Source organism: Homalodisca vitripennis, chromosome 2, assembly GCF_021130785.1.
Source record: "Homalodisca vitripennis isolate AUS2020 chromosome 2, UT_GWSS_2.1, whole genome shotgun sequence".
NCBI classification, from domain to species: domain Eukaryota; kingdom Metazoa; phylum Arthropoda; class Insecta; order Hemiptera; family Cicadellidae; genus Homalodisca; species Homalodisca vitripennis.
Window position 1 is genome coordinate 17741563 of NC_060208.1, and position 24007 is coordinate 17765569.

Genomic DNA, 24007 nt, shown 5'->3' on the forward strand with positions numbered 1-24007 from the left:
CTCCAATGTGTTAAGGAAAGAAAAATCTTAATAAAAGATTTCAATGAAATAGGCTTAGTTGGTGGTCGGGACGACCAAAATAGTTACTTAGCGGGCCTGATAAGTTCACAAGTTGCCCGAAGAAGGCCTAGAGGACCAGATGCCAAACAAAACGATGGTTCATTTACCTACAAAGTAAGGGTCGTGCGAGAGGGGACAGCGGTTGAGGTTCCAGTCTGTTTCAAGGGATTTCAGTCAATATTTGGGGTCAAGCCTTTCAGGTTGCATACTATTAAGAAATCATTAATGGATACTGGTAAAGCACCTAAAAGAGGGAAGCATTTAAATCGGCCACATAGGCTGTCTGAGGATAAACAAGCCTTAGTCATGGGGTTTCTTGGCTCTTTAAAAGGTCGCCAGGCTCACTATAGCCTTAAAGACTCTAAGAAAGTATATTTGCCTGAAGAGTTGAATGTAAAGGCACTGCTAGGCATGTTTCTGAATCAACATCCTGGGATTGAACTATCTTATGGGACTTTTCGTGAGATTTTTGTGTCAAAATTGAATATCGGATTCGGCTATCCACGTACAGATACGTGTTGCTGGTGTGACGAGCAAAAAGGAAAATTAAATGAAATAGAAAGAAAAATAAATGGGACTGTAAGTGACAATGATAAAAACACATTACAAAATGACAGGCAAAAGTTGTTAACTGAGAAAGTGATTCATCTGAAAAAAGCTGATTGGTTCTACAAGTTAAAACAAACAAACAATAGGCTAATATAATTTATTCTATATTGCAGAATTACAGTTGACTGTGATCGTCTAAATGTGCACAAAATACCTCATATGAAGAAATATCAACTATTGATAGTCTCGAATTGTTTGATGAATTTGTTTAGTCTTACAACTCAATTTCATATGATTAAACAAGGTTTTAATGAATATAAATTTTTTAATGTGTGTAAATTTCCTGGGGAAAAACCAACTTAGTCCATACATGCGTTCTTAAAAAAATTAAAAAACTTATTGTATATCTTGATTTAGATTATAAAACTAATCAATCATATCATATACTAGAGATACTAATAAACATAAATACACACATACTATTTGTTAAAAAGAGATATTGTATTTATGGGGCCGTTTTTAATTTTGTTTTTGCTCTCCTGAAAAATTTAGGTTTTGTGACTCAGTTGGTTTTTAACCTGAGCCCTTCAATTTCAAGTGCCATTAATTTTAGATCGCCTAAATATTTTGATACATCCCATCATATTTTCTGTACTGTGGCCAAAAATAAAATTCAATTTTGTTCACAGCTTCAAAAATACTATTTCAATAACTACATAATTTATTTACATGTGTAATCATGACACAAGCACTGATAAAGATAAAGTTATAAATCAAGAGGATTCAAGTAAATATGAATTCTGAGCCTAATACTCTTTTCTTTAACAGCGAATAAAGCTATTTGTGCTGAAAAATGCTTGACTGGGGGAGGCAATTATGTACTGAATTACAAATGAAGCTTGTAAATATACATATTATACACTTGGCATGTGTCGGTTAAGCAATTCTGACAGACTGATCATGAATGAGTCGCCTTGTATGCAAATTCAGGGCACACCATCGCTATTTAATTTATGAAAAATTACTCTTATCAATGTAATTAATGCCATAGTTCCAACAAGCACAATGCACACATATCTCATTTCAGCTGTTTATTAAGATGCGTTTATTTTAAACGGGGCTCAGTTTACTTTCATATTTACATTACTATAATCCTATTTTAAAAAACCACGTAATATTTAACAACTTTGACTAAGTTAATGTTTTTTTATTTAAAAGGCCATAAATATTTCCAAACCATGGTCTCACCCATTTTGTGTAAACATATTAGTCGAACAATTTCTTTTCTACACCTAATACTGGTCATACAAATTACTTATCCATATTATTATTTCCCATACTAATCAGAAAAGAATGATATATAATAAATAACAATGTATTTTTTATTATTAACAGTATATTTCTTTTTTATGATATGGAAAATAGCCTATTTAAGAGTAAAATGAATGCCACTACTGAGGTTAATTGCGCATAAGTTTAGTTTCCCAAGTGCCATACCCAGGTATTACAATTTAAAATGAATTACCTGGCCAGTAGTGAGGTCGACTAGAACGTTATCCAGGTGACGATCTCCCAGTCCGATGATGTAGCCGATGATGGACATGACTGCCAGAGAGGTAGAATACAGTTTGGTGCTCTGCCACCATCCACCCACGTTCACACTGTCGCACCACAGTTCCCTGTGGCAGAACATAAATACTTCATTTTGTTTGTTTCAAGTATGATACAACATTTCAATCTTTTATGTTTTAAGTCACTATTTTTATTTCTCCTAATGGCCAAATTATAAAAATGAAAAAAAAAATGGTTAACATAAGTGATACTGAAATAGGTATTTTATTTGTTATTTATATTTAGAAAGTTTGTTATCAGGTGTTTCTTCTTTTGTTTATTTACTTTTATTCAGTATATGTTTATACAGTCTACTTGAGATAGTTGCAATTACAACAAAATATTGTACAGTGAATAATTGTAGTTTTCTTTTTAAACTGCTCTAAATGAATATATGACCGTAACAAAACTTGATTGTGCAGTGTATAATTCATCTACTGTTTGTTTGTCACATTTAAATGTGATAGTTTAAAATTTTTAGGCAAGGGGAAAATAACTACGTACAAAAGTTTCAAATGACTTATTGACAATGACTTTGAGTAAAATTTTGATCCATTGCTGTACAAGTATGACTTACAAATCATTCATCATACATATCAAATCTGTTAACATTTTAAATCTGTACAGCATCAGCTACTAGTGTAGAATCAGCAATGACACTAACCGAGAAAGCAGATATGTGGGAGTCTCTTGCATGAGCTCCTTCAGGACCTGCTTCAGCACTGGCAAGGGCCACTCACTGCGGTTCTCTGGCTTGCTGACCTCACAGTCCTTCAGCAACGGATTTAACTTGGAGTAGAACACCTCCGACGGTCTCATCACCGTGCCTACAAAGAACAATGACACTCACAGTCAAATAGTAGGTAAAATTGTGATTGTTTGTATGAGCACCTGCTTCACCACTACCAGACACATTAAATGTGATTCTCCATCTTGCTGACCTTACAGTCTTTCAGCAATGGATTTAACTTAGAGTAGAACACCTCTACAATCTCATCCACCATACCTACATGTTGCATCTCAAGAGAATTCTGATGCAGATTTTCTTTAACTACTGAGGAAAATACATTTTGATATCAAGGGGAACACATAAACATCCCAAATTTTACAGAAAAATATTAGGCATTATTTTCAAATATGTATAATATTTTCCTGGAACAAACCTCTACATTTATTTTAATTTAAAATTTTGTTAGCACCATTTTGGTCTAAGACAATGTCATACTCTTAGTAAAATATATTAGAACTAAATTTAAAAACTGTATAAAAATTACATCTTACATCTAAAATTGATTACATTATTGGTCATTTGTCTAAAACTATTTGCAAATTTTAATATTTATAATTACACAGGGAAGCCTACCAAAACCTTTGGAATTCCCAGTTATTCCGTTCGAAAATTTCCGATCCTATAGTCCATTTTCAAATCAAATAAGCAACTGTAATACTGTATTTAATTCTTAAGCCGAGTGCAGCGCTAACGGTTTATCTCCAGGGAATGCTGCGAAGCTGTGGTAGTCTGGCAAATTTCCTTGCTTACAATATGCGAGAAATTCTGTGATGATTCATCGCTATCACCTTGTTTAAGCTCTTTTTTCATCTCTGTATCGACTTAACATCGTGTATACCTAATAACATTTCGTTTCTGTGATGTTTGGAAAATACATGTATTCAATTCGGAAATATAAACAGAACACAAAATTAACAACACAGTGCTACCGAGGGGCGGACTAGAGGCCATCATTGCAGGTCAGAGATCTGCGGTGCCTGAACTTTAAGCACGTGACCACGACTTTGCCTACACAACAAATAAATTTTCAACCACCAAACAGATGATAACCCAAACCAAACTCTAAACCAGTTTATAGAGTGAACACTGTACGTTTAGGCATCTATCTAAGACCCGTCTTTTCAAAATGCTATTTTAACTCATAGTAATGGAGTAATAAAAGTAAAAACAGTAATAAAAGTTGGACAATTTTGTCTGAAGCCCCATTTTGGTGACTGAGTAGAACACAAAAACACAGCTTGTCTCATGGCCACTAACGCTTTACTGCTTACTGCGTATCACTTGTATAGTGGCCGAGGCCTGAGACGAACGGTCTGCTGACTTTAATTATCCAATGGATTGTTACGTGCTTAGAGGGACTGCTGCAACACAGGATTAGAACTAACCAAGATAAACTCCGCTACACTAGAGGGGCAACCTTGGATCAATTGGTGTCAGGTGGGGCTCGCAAACATATTTCGATCTTCATTCAAGTTTCACGGACCACATCATGTAAAATAAGATGTTTAGATGTATCAGGTCAAAGAGCTGTCAAATTATTTCTTGCCCAAGTTCTTAGAGACTGAACAAGTTTTTGAGATTTTCCTGGTTCTGCAGGAAGACTCCCAGTTTATTCTTGGTTTTCCCATGGTGCGATAAAATTCCCAGCACATTCTGGTTTCTTGGTTTCCCCAGTCGGGTGGCCACCCTGAAATAACAGGAAGTGCTCTAAACATACACATGCTGGTAACTCTACTTAACATACTCTGGTTGATAGAAGCTTGTCGTTGCTGCCACCGTTTGTACAGGGAGAAGAGAGGTGTGACACCCTCCACCCAACTAATAAGTCCGCTGCGCACACCCAGCGGCACGACAGCGTAGTGGCGGGCCTGGTACCCGGAGCCACGCAGCATCGTGTTGGCGATGCCTAAGAACTGCATGATCCTCTCGTCAAGGTGCAGATCTTCCAGCCCCTTGAAGAGATATGTGTACCTAGAAATTAAGATGAATAGTGTTACTCTTTCTAGAAAAATAACATAAAATTGAATTAAATCCACTTCCAAAATTTGTCGCACAACAAGACGATTTTCATACATTCCAAAAGGGTTTTCTCTGTTAAATGACGAAATCATAATTGACAAATGTTGAATTTATGGTAATAGTCATGTACAGTGCAGTCCTCACTGCTCGGTGTATAGGAGAGGTAGTGCAAGAGGGATAGTGGATATTCCCACCCTAATTCCCTATGTCAATTGTTTACAGTATCTTTAAAATCTAAATTTTATATTCACCTTTGTCTTAGTTTGATAAGAAGAAAATTTAAACATTGCAAAAATCATCAAAGCACATAATTCAGACGAAAATAAATACTTATAATTTTATTTTATACAAGATGTTGATTTCATAAAATTACTGTATATGTAATATATAGGTTGGGGGAAAATGATTAATATGCATATGCAAACCAGTCGCCGAGCACTATGGTCCACACTGTGTATGATATATTACACTTAACTCTATTTAAGTTAACCCTTTCCACTCGTGTGTCGGACGTCGTCCGACATTGCTATTTTGCCGTTCCACTCGTATGTCGGACGCCATCCGACATTGCAATGACGTCAGCTTTACTTTATTTTAGGCGGACTACGATGTTTCCGATTTGTGCTGCGATCGCACGGCATTCTCAGGAACTAATAAATGACAGCTGAACTACGATTGGTTGGCTGCTGATTTATTTTGCTTCGTCATTGTAGTCACGTTTCCTAACCAATTTTCAAACGCGTTCGCATTAGTGACTCGATATGTCGTTAACAAGTACATCTTTTCTTTCTGATTCAGAAGTTATTGCTGAATTAGAATGAAGAGGCAAGGAACATCAAATAAACATACAAAAGCCAACAGTTATCTGTCAGTATAACAAATATATGGGTGGCTTGGACCAAGCAGACCACTATATTGCTTCCTACAAATTTTCCCGTAAATCTCTGAAATGGTGGAGAAAGCTATTTTTCTGGATGTTGGAAGTGGGAATAGTAAATAGCTTTCTCTTGTTAAACACGAATGAACAAAACCATGGAGAAAAAAACTATTCAACACAGGAATTTCAGAGAAATCCTCATCACTGAACTTGTAGGCCATGTCCGTAACCCTATGAGTTTGAAGCGGGGTAGGGGTCGTCCTTATTCAATATCAGTACAAAAAGAAGAAAGGCTAAACAAACACCCAGCTCATCCAACAAAAAAAATCTAAAGACTGCTGTTTGTAGCAATAGAAAGGTGCCAGGAGGAAGAAAGGAAACACTTTACTATTGTAAAACCTGTTCAAACAATCCTGGTCTTCATCCTGCAGAGTGTTTTGAACGATACCATACCGTGCTAAAATATAAAATTATTAGTGTAAGTATCAAATTTTATATCTCTATGCTATAAATTACAAATAAAATAAAATTATTATACAATATAATAATCTATATACTTTATTGACTTCCAGTTTGCTAAAAATGGGTTTTTACTGAAAATATGCTAAAATAAATACAAGCTGAGGGGGCAGACTGGTGAAAAAAATCCGAGTGGAAAGGGTTAAGTAAAATATTGCATATATGTATATATTACAGCCAGCTGTTATATATATAATATATACCATTCCAGTCAATACACATAATTACTAGTAATTTTGGTCAAAGTGATTACTAATGCTCTATTTATTACTTTATCCAACCATTATACGTATTATCTGACTGAAGATGGTCAAAGTTACTAACCCTTTCAGTGCTAGACATTTTCTAGGTTACTTTGCAAAAAGTGCCAAGGTATAAGAAGAGCCAGGCCAATCTTTACTTTTTTACAGCCATCTACTTTAAATGTTATAACTTTGTTAATTTTGGACTAAAACACTTGAATTTTTTTATATTTTTTCATAAAAATATACCTATTTTAAAATAGTTATAAACCTATTTTGCTGTGCATGCATTAAAAATTATATATTTGAAATAAATAATAACTTATCTTGAATTATTTTCTTTTTTTATCAATTTGCTCCAATGAATGCATAGTTAAAATATTCCTCACACAGTAGAAGGTGTTATAATTCTCACCCAAAAGTACGAGTATTATAGTGCATAACTTCAAAAATTCACTGAACTATCTTAAAAAAAAAATGTTTTGTACTCGTTTACATAAAAAATTTAAGCTGCAATATTTTATGATTTTGCTATAATCCATAAACATAACAATAAACAAATCCACAACATATACAAATATTTCCATACAAAAACTAGTTAATACAAAAATGAAACGTTTTTTGCACATTGTAAACACGGATTTATTTGGTAGTTTTAAAAAGTTTGTAAAGATTTGCTTTATTCAACATTTTGGTACTTTGGTATTATCCAGAAGCCATTACGTTTGGATGAGTTTTTCTTAACAGGGTCCTAAAAGGATGTCATGGGATTTAAATTCAAGAAAGATTTGTACTAATTTGATTTCTGCTGAATTTATGAAAATTATTATTCATGAACAAATTTGTAATAAGTATGTTACATTGGTAAAATATCTTGACTATTAAAGTCGAGTTTCTTTTATCAAAAAAATTATAAAAGATTATCTTTAATAATATGTTTTTTGTATAACTAAATAAACAAACGTACTTTGAAATCACTGGGAAAATTGTTCCTCTAAATCCATTAAAATATTCATTGTATGAGCTAGTTATGACTTTTTTTATTATGAGACCAATCTATATTCTTACTTTGGAGTAGTTAAACTTATCTGATAATTAATTTAACTTAAACACGATTATTTTAACAGTTAAATCGAACAATTAAGCTACTAAATTCCTGCGAGTTAAGCACTACAACTTACGGTTTTCCATCAGAGCCTTGGAAGACCAGTTTCTTGGGTTTGGTCTTGGTGGGGAGCACTGCGATGTGGTCGTGAATGGCTGCCACGGTGAGTACGCGCGGCGGCCAGGCATGGAGATCTGAGTGTCTCGCAGTCCTGCCAGTGTAGGGCTGACCTCAGACATACGCAGTGAGTACGCAGACCGCTTGGTTGCACGTTGCTGAAGCTTCAGCTGTAATCGTTTGAGAGCTGACCAAGCGTCTCCAGGTTTTCGTGGATCTGCCGGGCATCGCAGCTTCTCCAACGCTTCAGCTATGTCTCCTCCTACATAACATATCGCATTAGAGAGAGGGTATTGTTGGAGTGCCTCCAAAACTACAAATATTAAATTCCAACTTCTAAGGTTTCCACTCTACTTACATTTCAAAATGAGTTTTAGGATTTAATATTATTGTCACAATATATAAGTACATGTAAGGCTGAATGTAAAATTAAATGGAAACCAACTCTAAAATTTAACTACACTGACTGAAACAGTGTAGTTATTCTTCCTCATACTCACAATAGAGCATTCTAAATACATTTTGCAGCTAAACGTTATTGTAGTATGAGTTTTAGAGGTGTATTATATTGCTGTTTGCTGAATATTCAATTTGGCTATGATTTATTGAATCATCACATCAAAGGCACAACATGTTATAACTATGATTTCAATTCAGGTAAGAAATAAAACCTTACTAAATTTAATGACCTTACTGAACTTCTGACTATTCGAAAATTTCAAAATAAGCCGACAAATTGAAATAATTGTAGTTTTCAGTAATAGTTCAATAACTTTTGCTAATATTAGACTTGTGATCAAGACTGTTGGTTTTTACTGATATTTACATCAAAGAGTGCAGTGCTATTTAGTCAATTGTTGTTCTGGTAAAATGTGTGGCAGTGTTTTCTTTACCATCTCTATCTTACCCTACGGTAGATGTGTATTGCAGCTGAAATTTGCTGCTTTTCACAAACTTCTTAGCTGAAGAGGCAGAAGCAGGTCATAACGCAAAAATCGACAAGAGCTTGCATTTGTTTGCAACCAAAATTGTCGAAACACAGTTTAGGGTAAATCATTTAAGTAGTGGATACCAAATGGGTAACCACAATCTATTTGTGACACAGTTACTTGAGTAACGGATTCAAAACTGCGACAAAGACCTTTTTGCAAACGACTTGCGCCGAAGCAAAGTGAGAAAAGTTTAAGACCCATTTTGTGTAGTCCTGTTTTCGTTCTTTTCTGAACTCATTGGCACAGCGTACCGGAGTTCGTCACAAAGAGATCGTTTACCCGTTTGGTATCCATTACTTAAGTTACTTTGACCATACTACGTTTCGACAATTGTCGTTGCAAACAAAACTTTGAGCGCAAGCTCTTGTTGCTTTTTGTGTTATGACCTCTTTCGGCTTCAATGCACTTCTTCAGCTAAGAGATTTTTCGAAAGCAGCAGATTTCAGCTGTAACACACCTTTACCTCAGGACAGCATGGAACTGGTAAAGATCTTCTGCAACAAACTGTTACTCCATTTTGCCAAACTCTTTGTTTGATGAGTTAACATGTCTCCAGTGAATGATAACTTATTTACTTTGCTCTTCAAGAACTAAAGAAACAACAGATAACTGTAAAATATCTTTCATATAGATTTTAGAACTAGTTGAAAGAGTGGATATGGGATATGTGGAGTGTGGCTGCTACACCTACGAGCATTCGGGTAAGAGCAGAATACGATGGATCCACAGTATTGCCATGGCATACAGTACTGTATGGGCAGAAATATTTGACAATAGACTGTTCTACTTGTACTGCAAATATTTGCAAAACTCACAAATAAAAGTATTTATTATCACAAAAATTATTTTTAGATTACTGTACACAAATTCTCTATAACTATTTATGAAATTACAAATTTCAAATGCAATATTAAGTTTATTTAAATTTAAAATAAATGCAATCACTAGTAAAAATACTTTTTTGTTCACACAAGTCTTTTGTGAAGTCAATTATATATTATAAATTAAGACGTACGTACACAATAAATATTCAATAAAAGGTTCACTGCCGTAAAATATTTAGTGACCTACCAATAAGAGACCTCTTCGAGTAAAAAGCATTTCCCAGAGATAACTTGTTAATTGTTTTTTTGTTATTTTTTTTTTAGACAAGTGAAGTAGGTTTTTATTGAAAAGTTTCTATTCTGTTATTTTTGTGTTCCGTTGTGTTTTATGATTATTGAAGTTAATTCTATGTTGTACAATTAAGTGAAAAAAATTATATTTTGAAAAAAAGAAAATATGTGAGTGCCATCTGATGGAAAAAAATTTTCAACAGCAGTCTCTCCGACCCAGTCCCCAGATCTCCCCACCAACATGCTTCACAGCATCAAACCACAGCTCAAAATTTAAAAATATTAAGGACATTGTGTGGAGCAAAACCTGAGAGACAGTAATATAAAATATTGTTCTGGCTGATGAAACATAAAGGGTAATAAATACATAATAAAAGTTATTGTGTAGTGAAGACTACATACCAAATTTCTCTTGGAACCAAACTTCATGAGGTGTCTCCGCAGTCACCGATGTGATAGCGTGAAGTTGCTCCAGAACAAACAGTATCTAAAAAAATTGTAACAGTTGTAAAATGCATGAATAAAAATTAACATTGATGGCTTGTTGCCCCATCTTGTTGGAACATTGTGTGTTCATTCACTGGAAAATGGGAGAGTTGTGGCGTAAGAAAGTTCTGGATCATTGCAACGTAACGCACAGAGTTAACAGTCACAGCACTTCCATTGCTATCCTCAAAGAAAAATAGGCCTAGATGATTCCTCTTGCTGACATTGTGCACCAAATCGTCACTTTTTCAGCATGAAGAGGCGTTTTATGAAGTGTGCCAGGGTTTTCCTCCGACCATTATCTGAATTTTTGTTCATTAACAAAACCAGAGAGGTGGAAATGCGCCTCATCGCTCATCCACAAGTTGTCACTAGTAGTAATACACAGATGGGATAAATAAGAGACTATATACATTTTTAAAATTCAGTTCAAAATTACAATACATAAAAAATAAAAAATGCTAGGATAAAATAGTTTAGACAGGTAAAAAATATTACGATGCCCAGGAGGATGCTAACTACTAAGAAACAATGAGGTGCAGTGGAACGAGGTGTGTGACAAAGGTTGCAAGAAGTATTATATGAATGTTGTTGACATTTCATTGATCATTTTTCATAATTGTCGTTTTCCGATGTTGAGTGGAAGACAGGGTAAAACAGTCCTAACTCCACCACAATACAAAGACATTTTTCATTCTTTTCATTTTTTAAACTGATAATTGTATTTTTAACCAATTTTTTCTAATCAAATTTATTACGGACCTGACAGGGTCTGTATGTGCAATACCTCTTGATAGAAAGGGCCTTGACTTTTAAACTAGATAAATATGTTCCTCTTGGCTCACAGAAGAACTATATTGATTTTGGTCAAAAGGTAAAAGGGCAGATCATTCTTGGTGTGATAACTCTCTTGTTATCTTTTGTCTGGTCCTCAGATACTCCTTTGTATCAGTTTATATTATTTAAAGTTGTTGAATTAACACCTGGAGATTGCATTATTAATTATGAAAGAAATCAATTTAAAATTATTACACTGTTTGTATAGTTTCTCAACAACAATTATTTTAATTTTCGAAAAAGATATTGTGGTATTTAGGTCACTTTACAAAATATTTCTTTCATTTCTGGAAGGCTGATACTTTGTTTTGTTTTACATAACTAACGAGGATGTTAACATCAAATTAAACAGGCATTTTTATTACACCATTTATCTTTTAATGTTATGATTTAATGAACAACAAATTTTTGACTCACTATATATTATTTTAAACTGAAATAAGAATAAATTTTTTTTGTTTCCTATGTACTTATATACCAAATAAAGTGAGTGAAACAAAAAAGAAGAAAATCAGTATAAGAAAATAATTATCCTAAAATGATGAATTTTTACACAACTTTTAATAGAACATTTACTTCCATATTACTTTAGCTTACATGCTAGGTAAATCATTATTTCGATTAAAAAAAACTATTAGGAATATTTTTTAATTTTGAACTTTATATAAATAATAAAAAACTATTAATTTGTACTTTTGTGATTTCACGACAAATTTTCAATATCCACATCTATTTGTACTACTTAGAAGTTACTATTATAATGAGAATGTTTTAAATAAGAAATTAATTAATAGTTAACAACAACACTAAAACAATGTGTAGTAAGACAAATATTAAAGAGTGCAAGCATCTATTTGATCTGACGTACCTCTCCAAGGAATCAGACAATAAAATTTTTAACTTTTAACATTTATTTAAAATGAAATTGTGTTCAAATGATTCCATAACAATCTAGAGTTACCATGATGAGTGAAAAGGGTTACATTGTACAATATTGAATATTATATAAGTCTGACTACAGTTATCACACAAGACATGAAATTATATGAACTAAAACTAGCACTGGATTAACTAATAATGGAGATTATTCCTGGTTATAATACTTTTTTAAAGGCTAGGGCTCTAGAGAAGACTTACCGGTTTAAGGATAGTCCGGTGTTTCTCCGCCACTAGCCTGTCTTTCTCAGCCGGTGACAAATGTACGTTATCGTCGACTCGCAACACTTCTGTCTCCAGCTGTGCGATGCGCCGTGCAACCACTGCGTGGTGTTGCACCAGAGTCCCCAGCCACAGCTCGTCCCAGAGCAACGTGATTCGGCGCAGTTCGCTCACAAACACCTGCACCTGAGCGATCCCCTCCGGTTCCTGCAACCACAAACACTCCACTCTTGTACACAATGCAACAGGTGGTGGTGAACATAAACAGAGTGTATAAGAACAAAATGCAATATTTATTGTACTTCTTTCGTGCCAAATTAAGTATTGTATGATTGTGAGCTAACCGATATCAGTTAATATTCTCTCACTATCGAAAAACTAGCGTACGACAATCAAATACTTGGTGAATGTTGTTTTTCTAGTTACTTCAGAAGCTCCATCACATATCACTACATCACTGAAGCTATAAGCGATAACAGTACATGATAAGCAGCTGTTCAGAGAACGTGCTGGATGACAGGATATTTCCTCTAGTTAGTTGGACTCTTCATTATTGAGGTAGTCACCTATGCAAGCACACAACCTCTGATAAGAGGAGCTCACACCCACAATTTCCACATAAGAAGAGCCAACATATGCTCTACATGTCCACCGTCTGACCATGTATGAGCAGCAGCCATCGTACTCTGGTGCCAAATACTGGAATATACTTCCAGAAGATATCAAAGTCCACCACAAGCAGCGTCTGAGGAAGACCATCTACAAATGGCTGCTGAACAACTGTTTCTACAGTCTAGAAGAATTCGAGTCCGGCAACTACAAACCTTAAACAACTATCAAAATACTAAATTAACAAAATTTTATGACAACACTGAAATGTGTGTATTGTGTAGGCTAGGATCACTCATTACTATTTTCAGTTAAGATGTTAATAAAGAATTATGACTATGACTACGACTCTAGCCATGTAGAGGATACCAGCTTGCATTGTACAGGAGACCGGCTCCACCGACTGGCTATTGCTAAGTTTCTCCTCTCTACCAAAATTAATCCATGATTTACCATGTGGCATTGTAGGAAGGTTTGCAAAACATGCTCCTGACCTCTATTTCAATTCAATTCAATAATATCTTTATTCACACATTCATCAAGAATGGTTACAGAGTCAACACATGCAGTAAAAATTGATGTCATCAAGAAGTAGGTAAACTAGATTAAAACTATTATAAATGCAAAGAGAAAATATCTTTAAAACTTGATATTAACTAACATTTCTGTAAAATAAAATATATATGAGGAGAAAATATATGAATGCAAATACATACACATACATGTCTTAAATAATAGCATTAACAGAATTAAAAAAACTCATTCAAACTATAAATTGTAGAGTTTATCAACAGGCTGTGCAGTCTTTTCTTCAGAGTTTTAGAGTCACATGTTTTGAAGTTTTCTGGAAGCATGTTAAAGAGTCTTGCACCGCTATAGGAAGGCTTCTTGGTGTAAAGGGTTGTTCTATGCGCTGGAAGGGATTTCAATTCCTGTGAACTGCTTATTCAACTATTTTACAACACAAATAGACACGTCTGCTTGCCAAGTTTCCTAAAAATTCCACTGAATTGGATACATTTGTTTCTCATGTAGTAAGAGTCAATAGCTGTTACAGAAAATTCGAAATTTCCATAACAATTAACAATTTTGTTTTGGCTTTAGCCATTATACAAGTATAAAATGTACTTAGTGATTAAATGGCACAGTGTCAAGATGATATTGGGAGTGTCGATGGCCGAGCGGTCTAAGACGTTGGACTTAGAGTCTGAGTTAGAGATAGCGCAGGTTCAAATCCTATTGTGACACTTTATAGTATGTACCATCGACCTTGTACTGTATCGACTCTCCCCCTTATTCTATTTGATAAGACCCTCGCACAAGCCAATGGCCCATAAGGACGGGCAGAATAAGGCATAAAAAAAGAACACTAACCTGTTTTGCCAGTATATCGACCATCGCCTGGAAACAGTTCTCCATGGCTTGTGTCTCCTCAGCTGTTTGACTTTCCACCTCATCATCCTCAAACTCCTCCTCCTCATCCTCAGCCATTTCTAGATCCTCACCCAGGTCCCTCGTCCCTGCTGTGCTGAACAGTTCTGCCAACATTGACACTTGTTAGCATCAAATCAAATTTAAATTCTCTTTATTGCTTGTGTACAGCTGTTACATGAAATAGTGTCATTTTTAAAAACTACATGACTGAAGCAAAACTATAAGAGGATTAAAATTTATAACTTAACAATTTAATAAAATTGCAATGTTATAACTTACCTAACTCGTAAAAACTCCTCATAAAAAGTGAATATAATTCTTTTAAATGCTCCTTTAAATTTGATTTAAATTTTTAAGTTATTTTTTTATTCTTTATATCATTTGGCAATTTTTGAAAAAAACTTATTTCTGGAATAAGTGGTCTTTTTTAAATTCCAAATTGCATATTTGTACAATAAATGTTCCCTTTCCTCTAGTTTGTATCTCACTTTCCTTATATTATGGCATCTGAAGATAAGAACAGATTCGAAAACATAAAAAGTATAAACTATTAATATATTTAATTCTTTAATACTGCCTTACTGAATCTCGCCTGTTTAGTTTAAGGATAGTTCTCAATGCTGTTTTGTTAATTTTAAGAATTTGATGTAGGTTTCCCTTAGAAGTTGCCCCATATAAGCCAATACCATGAGATATAAGGGAGTGTATGTGGGGAAAATAAACTAATTTTAAGACCTTCGGTTTGCATAAGTGAGACATCTAATGGCATACAGGCCAGAGCTGATTTTGCTAGGATGTAGTCAGTACGTTTGTTCCAGCTTAAGTTGGCATCAATTTTCATACCCAAGAATTTTGTTTCTTTAACCTGTCCTATGCTATCTGTGCCTATGGGGATGTATTTGGTGCGTATTTTGTTTTGCTGAGAAAGTTTGTGTATTGTTTATTTATAAAAAGATTATTTGAATTCCAAAACTGTTTAATGTTAGTCAATTCATAAAAACTCAATATTTCAATTTCTTGCTATGATGATATTCTCAAATTACAATCATCTGCATACAAGCACAAAATGTCTGGTGCAACATAATTATGAGATTGTGGTAGACCTTGAATGTAACATAAGAAAAGTAAGGGGCAATAAACATCTTTGTTGACGATTCATTAAATTCAAGATTCGGGACTCGACTTAGATCCATCACTAGTTCATCAGTCTTTTGATGATGTATTCTGCATCAATCTCATTTTCATATTTTACTTGTTTGCTTCAGGATTTCGCAAAACTGGCAGAAAATGAGTAGTATTCCTGAGAATAATAATGAAAATGTGTTCCATTCTCCAATCACTAACTATGTAACATTTAAAATGTGCAAAGCGTTTTCTTGTTCCAACAGAATTAAAGGATGATAACACAAGACTGATGAAAATACTGATTGCGTCAAGGGATGATGAGGTTACTGACTTGTGTGTGGCATATCACGGATGGTTGCTGCACCAGCATCGCTGCCGACCACTGACGGGAAGATGATGAGATGTGGCTGATCAGCGGCAAGGCGGCACAGTAGCTCTGTGACGCGGCGGCGTACAAATGGCTGAGGATGACTCAGCCGGGAGAACAGCTGTGGGATGATGCAGACCCATGGGCGGGTGGGGGTCGTGGACAACCCCACCTCCAGCACACTCTGCAGCTCCTGGGCGTGCTTCACAATCAAACGCAGCAGTCTCAGTGTAGCCGTGATCGCTTGGCTGTCCTCCTGTAAACATTTTAACAGCTTTAATTAAGATTACCTAATTTAAGATGAGCACTTTAATATACACAGGTGAGTATCTAAAACAATAAGATATTAAATTTGGGAAAATTTCGTCACAATTTCAGTTTTAAATCAACCGAAACAACATGTGTAAACATAAACTAAAAAATAACTTCTTTGTTTGAAGTTTATTTTTGACGATGGAAGGATTGTGAAGGACATTTGACATCGTTCAGTGATACAAGAAATCAGTAACACTACGTTTCGAGACCTGCAATCTGATCTTTTCTTCAGGTAAATAACTAACCTAACACATAATTACAAACTACTGTAGTTTGAAATAAACAAATCATACAAGGGCGTTGTGACATGCGTCAGGAATCACAACCACCATGTTGTGTGTCAACTTCACTAACTCTAAAACATGCACTTGATAAAAAAACTGAAAACAAGACTAATTATTAAATCTGAACTACAGAATACAGGTCACAATAGGTCTGCATTCGCCGACCAACCAAATTTACCTGAAGAAGAGATCAGATTGCAGATCTCGGAACGTAGTGTTACTGATTTTTTGTACCACTGAACAATGTCAAATGTCCTAAAAATAACATTTTTGGACTTTTTCTGTCCTGAAATTCTCTCACATGAGTTGGAAACTTCCTACGTTCTGGATGCTTGTAACTTTGATAATGATACTAATGCAGTGAATTTCAGGTCCAGCCAATCAACCCTTTATACTCCTCGTTTTCAACCATTCAGTGAAATATTTTTGAAAAAAAAAAAAAGTGACATTTAGTATCTGCCTGTGCAGTTTAACCTGTTGAGGAGTAGCTGAAAGTTGTTCCAAAAGAGTACAGACGGTTATAGCCGTTTGATCCCAAAAGAGTATTGACGGTTATGACCGTCCATGACGGGGTTGCTAAAACAATCAATATTGCAACTGTTTATGCACTCTAGTGGCGTTCTTACATACTATTTCGACTGTGAAATGTTCAAAGTAATTATTGCTGTACGGTGCTGGCTCCTAGTGACGGAATACATAATCACAGATTTGCCGCCAAATGTTCTGTCATTTTCTAGCGCCACGTCCATTTATAGGCTATACATGGAATAAAAAAAACCCAAATGCTAAGGTTCACATCATGGACTTCCGAATTAACGTTATCAGACAGATACTGGAAGCACATGTTGCACCAAGAGAAGAGGCCGCAGCTGTGACGCGTCTGTTGGGTGGAGCCCAGCAGCCGCTACGCTTGTCAGGTCGCCATTTCCCCCGCCCACTACCAGTAAGGGAAAATGGCCGAAGGAAGCTAAAACGCTGCTTTGTGTGTTCAAATACAACACGGGGTGAGCGTAAAAGGAAAGAAACCGCTTATGAGTGCACAAAATGTGAAGTAGCACTTTGTGTGTACCCGTGTTTTGAACACTATCATACGTTTGTAAAATTCTAAAAAAAAAAACAAAATGTATGAATTTATCAAGTTGTAGATCCAAAAAAATGCATTATTATGATATTTTGTAAGGTTTCAATACATTTTGAATGAAAACAACAAAAATTTTTTCTTTACTCCCTGGAGTTCATTAAGGATAATTTTGCTTACTCTAGTATACACTAGGTAGGATGACGGTTATAGCCGTCAGTACTCCCCAACAGGTTAAAGTATTTTAAGATATTTTGTTAAATTTGTGAGAAGTGTTTAGGTGTATTGGTTGACTTCTTTATATGATTTGGAATCAAAAGTTGACTGTGGTATTTTTAGTAATTAAGACAAGTAAGATTAGTTCCTTACATTTTCCTGAGTGTAAACATAAACTGAATACTGAATAGAGGCGACACTACAGGATTCTATATGGATTTACTATATTTAACTATATTTCAGACAGTTTTAATTTTATTTCTATTTGATTTTATCTCTAAATTAACTAAATTGGTTTATGCAACCTCAAAAACATAAAAAACCTTGGAATGTGACATTTTAAACAAAACAAATGAATTTGAGGCTAATAAGCATGTAAAATAAAAAGACAAAGACTGGAAATCATCAATACAGATTCAAATTGTTACTGTGCTGAAGGATGAGGAACCGACTCATGAATGGTACCTGAGGACTGTCGCAGAGCTGCAAGTACCGGAAGTAGGAGTGGGCAGAGAGCTGGTAGAAATTGTAAGTGCGGGAGTGAGATTTGCGCCACATGTCCACCAGTCCTGCCAACTGCTCAGAACTGAATGTCCCAAGAGCTTTGAGCTGACACTCTATCATATCACTGGCATTGGTGTTTTCAGCCTATAACAGAAATATAGTTTTTATTACCTTATTTCAGCCTCAAATATGAAGTTTAAGAGTAAAGGAGGTGGCAACTTTTGTCTAGTGTTGGTAGTATATTTTCTCTAAGAGTTCTTGGTTAGTCAACTACCATAAATACAACTTATTTTGCTTCTATCTTAGATTATGGAATCTTGCATGGGGAAACACAAATCATTCTAAAACAATTTTTAAACTAAAATAAAGCAATAAGAATTCTTGGAAAGGTCCCACCATGCACCATACAAGGAAATATGTATTTATTAATTGCATGTAGTATGCAATTACCCATACTTATTAGACATTGTATACTTCATGCTGATTCCTACCTCGATATCCTCGTCGTCGATGGGTGGTGTGGTGTCGGCCAGTATGGAGTACACAGTACTGTTGCTGATACCCTCAGGGATGAGGGAGTCGATGGCCTCCTTGTCCGCGGCAATGAGCACATGATCCGTAGCCTTGCGGCCCCAACGGTAGGCCCAGCCGGCCAGTCGGGCCCAGGTCTTGGCCAGGCTGGGGCAGTGACACACTGCCAAGTACAACACTGAGCCCACCGGATCACCCTCCGTATCAAAGTCTGGTACAGATAATAACAGTATCAGGAGTGTACCCGATTGATCATTGTGGAATTGTGAATTTTCACATCAGATTCTTTAAATTTTTTAAATCTTGTTTATCAAAATGGATTGGTTTTTAAATCTGCTTCTACTTAGCAGTAGACTAGAGCCAGTTTAACCATTAAAATGGTATTTTCAAACTTTTCAAGATGGTTCGGTATTACTTGGCATCATTATAATGAATGTGCATTACGAATCACTTATCAATGCAGCATCTGACAGGGATTTGATGTAAATTTGGTATTTTGGTATTATAGGGAGGTCACCATTATACTCTGTCCCTATTTACTATTGTTTTTGCGTGATATAATTAGGTAAAAAATACATAAGTAAATATTATAAATAGAAAAAGTTAGTTAACCTTTACGAGCACTCAAGTTATCTGAACTTGAATGTAGATCAACATCTTGAGGGATGTTTTTCTTCTTTTGCCAGATGTGCGGGTTGGTGCCAAAGGCACCACTGAAGCTTGCACTGATGGTCAGGGGCATTTCTGATCAGTATTTTTCCAACATCAGATCACGATATGGCACATGATCTGTCATCAGCACAAGCTTTAGTGCCACACTTGTGGTGAAAAAAGGAAACATTTCTCGAGATAGTACCCAAATTCAAACTAAGATCACGTAAGCGCTTGTAAAGGTTAACTTCAACTTTGGTACTAGTGGTATATTTATGATAACCTAATCTAACTTATCCAAAGCAGCATGCTGTACAATAGTGGCCTCTGTACAATACCAAACTAGTAAATTGTAATAAAATTGAGTAGCAGACAGATAATAATTTAAATACAATTAAGAATAATCGGCCAATGAGCCTGGCACTGCACAGCGCAAACAAATTATGTGTTACATCCCCATAGATTATTACTGTATTACAAAAAAATCCAAAATATATCGACTCAAACTTTTGTAACTAACTCCCAAAGGATATTATAGTAGTGTCAATTTTTTTTATTGAAGAAAAATTCTTGTCAACAAACCTCTGTATTCGTTAGAAGAGCCAAATCAATTATTAGATTTTAACTAAAATTACTAAATTATATATTTTAACTTAAGGTTGAAGCATAAATTTCTAAGATATATTGTCATGAAACCATACCTGTATATTTATACACGCTGTTGAACAAAGAGAGTTTGAATTTAATTGAACTGCAAACCTATAGGAACTAAGAGACCTTATGCCTCATCTTTTAATGTGACCTATCCACTACACAGGATACATGTCAACTGATTTAACGAAAACAGATATTTAAATTGATATAACACAAATGATCATAGTTCCAACAAATATAACATAGTTAATTTATAAACAAGCTATTCTAAAAACTGGATTCTTTATATTATTGTTTAACAAGGAACGAATAATTAAAGAATAAGCAAAGACACAACTCATCATATATGATATCTGGCAAAAACGACATCAATCAGTACTTTTATTACTTTCTTCCTGTATTTAGAAGACATTTTTAACTGATGTTACAAATATTATATATTTCAGGACCTATTTTATTTATATACTAAATGAGAATACACAAAAATTAATTATATTTTATTCTTGTTATATTTAATTTAGAGCAATGTTATTAACCAATTTTACAGAGCCATTCAAAGGATGGCTCTATTATGTCTTCCACTGGTTAGCATAGCATAGCATTAACGAGTTTAGTTAACTGTTCCTAGCTAAATGAACTTGGTCTTAGCTAAACGTTATCTTTGTAAAAGTGATTAAAGTATCTTATTCTATTCCAGTCTGACTCAAAGAAAAAAATAGCTTAATTACATTCAAATCAATTTCACGGGGCTACACTATTTTCTGAGGGTGAAATTTTGATTTTGTAACAAAACAGTGAGCTTAAAGATTTATTCCACACTGAATTCTAGTGACGTAAAATTTTCCACAAATACATAAATAATAAGATTAAAACATTATAAACTGATATTACAATCTATAGAGATTACTGGAGTGTAAACCTAACAAATAAATATTCAAAAATAAACAAGTATTACTGGATATGTCCAGAAGGCTGGTGGCAGTGGCAGGAGCATCTCGTTGCCAGTCGATGAGCTGCTGCAGCGAGGCAGGCGAGTCCAGCAGGGGTGTCCACTTGGCCACAGTCAGCAGCAACCGGGCACATCTCTCTCTCACCGCAGCCTCCTCGCAGTCCGCTAGCCGCAGACAGGTCTGTGTGGCCACGGAGAGTGCCAGCTGCTGGCTCCCCACACTGTACACACAAGTCCAGAGTTAATATGTGATGAGCAATGCGTACAGTGAACAATGCGTACAGTGAGCAATGTGTACAGTGAATGTATCTGGTGCACTTGTTACTATTTAACTCTTCGCATGCCACTTAACTTTCCTATAACGCCAAGACTAGTAAAAAATTATTTTTCTTTAAGTTCACAGCTAATTTTTATTACAACTAAATAATAAAGGGTAAAAGCAAACAAAAGTATAAAAGAGGGCATTTTACTTAAATTAGCGTATTTATTGAAACAAATAAAAAAAAATTATTTACAAAATTGTTTATTTCAAATAAATTTCAATTTCATTTTTTTACAGGAAAGTTTAATTACATTTTACTATAAAACAAGATAAATATTTCAAACTAATCACCACACTATTACACGATGAAGAATAATAACGAGAAATGTAGTAGCACGTGCTCTCTCGCGCACTCTTGACAACCGAGAAAGCAGTAATACACACCACGGATATGTTTGGTTATGACTCTGTAGGAGAGGTAGAACTGACAAGCAGGTAATCAGAGTTAGACAAAGGGCGTCCTCTCCCCCTGCCACAGAGTGAAGGTCGTTTATAAATACTTCCTTGGCAACTATGATAAGCAAAGAGCGTGCACTGGGCATTTTAAAGGCCTTTTGTGAACTAAAAAAACTCTCCTAGAGACATAATCTATAATATCAGATATAATTGTATTTGCCGTTTGGTCAAAGTCAACCGTTCTAATATATCCGTCTATAGCGTGGGAAGGGTTAAGGTGTGGTCTGTAGAACGAGTTAATTAATATTAAAGTGACCAGGAACACTAAGAGACCTGTATCACTTGGATGAGAAGACAGACTCCCAATTCTCACCAAGGTCAAGGTCAAAGTCTAAGTCAAAAATCTTTATTACATGAACATTAAGTATAGTAATTTTGTCAAGTTTTACAATAGAATATAGTGTAAGATATACATATAGTGAGAGTTTATACATATAGTGAGAGTTTATACATATAGAGAGAGTTTATACATCTTCCTTGAACCCTTCTATGTTGTAAATTGTCTTCTTAAGAAGGAAATTTTTTGAGGTCCACTAGACATGTCACACTTTTCTGATACTGCTATAGACTGGGAGCAGGCACTTTAGCATCATCAGTATTCAAGTTAGTCACTTGTAAGGCGAGAAACGATTAGGATATAAAGGTGTTTAAAAACTACAAAATTCCTGGAATAAATTCTTCATACAGAGAGAATGAAAAATATGATAATATCACAAGTCTGGAAATTCACATTTGAAGAGATATTCAACTTATAACAAAGTATTGGTAACTTATCATGGGCGTACAAATAGATTCACATGTACAGAATCCTGAGTTATGAGTGTTGTAGTGAGAGTGTGTAGCACACAGGTGCAGCCGCGCAGTAGCGGCTTGGTTATGCCAACCGGTTTGTGTCTACATTGATAAGGCCAAGATTGTGAAAAATTATTGTTTGATAAATAAAATAAAATGTAAGCTATTTTCTTAATTCCGAAATTTTTCAACATTTACTTTTAAATCCAATGTACAAGACACTTGCGTTTAATTACTTCACAACATTACTACAATTATTTCCAAATGTTTAAATCAACTTACTATTCAAATTTTCTGTATCAATCAGATACAACTGGAGTTACAATGTAATGATTTTCACTGGGACTTTTTTGAAAAACTGCATAGGACGAATTCATAAAAGAGATTTAACAAATATTTTTGACAAAAAATATTTTAAACACATAAAAAAAAGGTTTCGTTAAGCTGCAATAGGAAGCACTGACTGAGTGTATGTAGCAATGGGTCCAGAAGAGGAGCTGGTCTAGAGTCAATGCATTGGTAGTAGTGTACCAATAACCATGTGCTACCCCAGTAGGGTTCACTTCTGGCCGGTTTATACCTCTCAGTTGATCCTACACCGGGTACAGTAAAAACCGATGTGTCACTTGAATCTGGGCAACCTTATGGATGTCCAGGAGCAGCACATTGCTAACCACAAATGCCAAGATTCTGGGGTGCAAGGATAATTAAATTTGATAGGTCTAGTCTATTGTGGAAGATGGCTAATGGAGTTGGCGGGGTTCTCTAAGAGGCAAAGGTTCTTGCAAGCCTAGAAATAAGGGTGTGCTAGCCCCTGCCTGCTTTGACTGGAGGCTGGTTCAGCGGCCACATTCCAAGGGAACATGACTCAGATTAATGCCCTAAATACTTCCTCATGGATCTAGACAGGAGGCAGCCTTTACCCCTAACATTACCCATCCTGAATATCCTGTCACTCCGGAAGCAGCACAAAGGTCCTTTTAGGACTAGGTGGAATTTATAAGCTTCTTGTCCTAAGTGAACAAAAAAATAACCGTGTGCTCATGTTAAATATCAGTTACGATTGGATCACATTGGAATTGACCTGTACAGCCCAGTGTAACCATATGGACACAGTACTTATACCAGAGTGTGCTACTCTCAATTTAACATCTAGGATATTAAGAGTTAAGGGCGACCTGTTATCCTTTCAAACCTTCCACCATCAATAACAAACTTTAAACAAAAAATTGATTTATACGTG

The 24007-nt window shown here is 35.1% G+C and overlaps 1 protein-coding gene across 1 annotated transcript in view; it reads right to left on the reverse strand.

Annotated features, from left to right (window-relative positions):
* Window positions 1-24007, reverse strand: part of LOC124355547 (serine/threonine-protein kinase SMG1-like) — a 152596-nt gene that overhangs the window by 59068 nt on the left and 69521 nt on the right. Inside the window, 12 exon segments of the mRNA XM_046806709.1 lie at window positions 2135-2288; window positions 2885-3047; window positions 4755-4981; window positions 7849-7951; window positions 7954-8151; window positions 10399-10483; window positions 12457-12684; window positions 14461-14624; window positions 15977-16268; window positions 18371-18553; window positions 18901-19151; window positions 21201-21415. Coding sequence (XP_046662665.1) covers window positions 2135-2288; window positions 2885-3047; window positions 4755-4981; window positions 7849-7951; window positions 7954-8151; window positions 10399-10483; window positions 12457-12684; window positions 14461-14624; window positions 15977-16268; window positions 18371-18553; window positions 18901-19151; window positions 21201-21415 — 2263 coding nt within the window.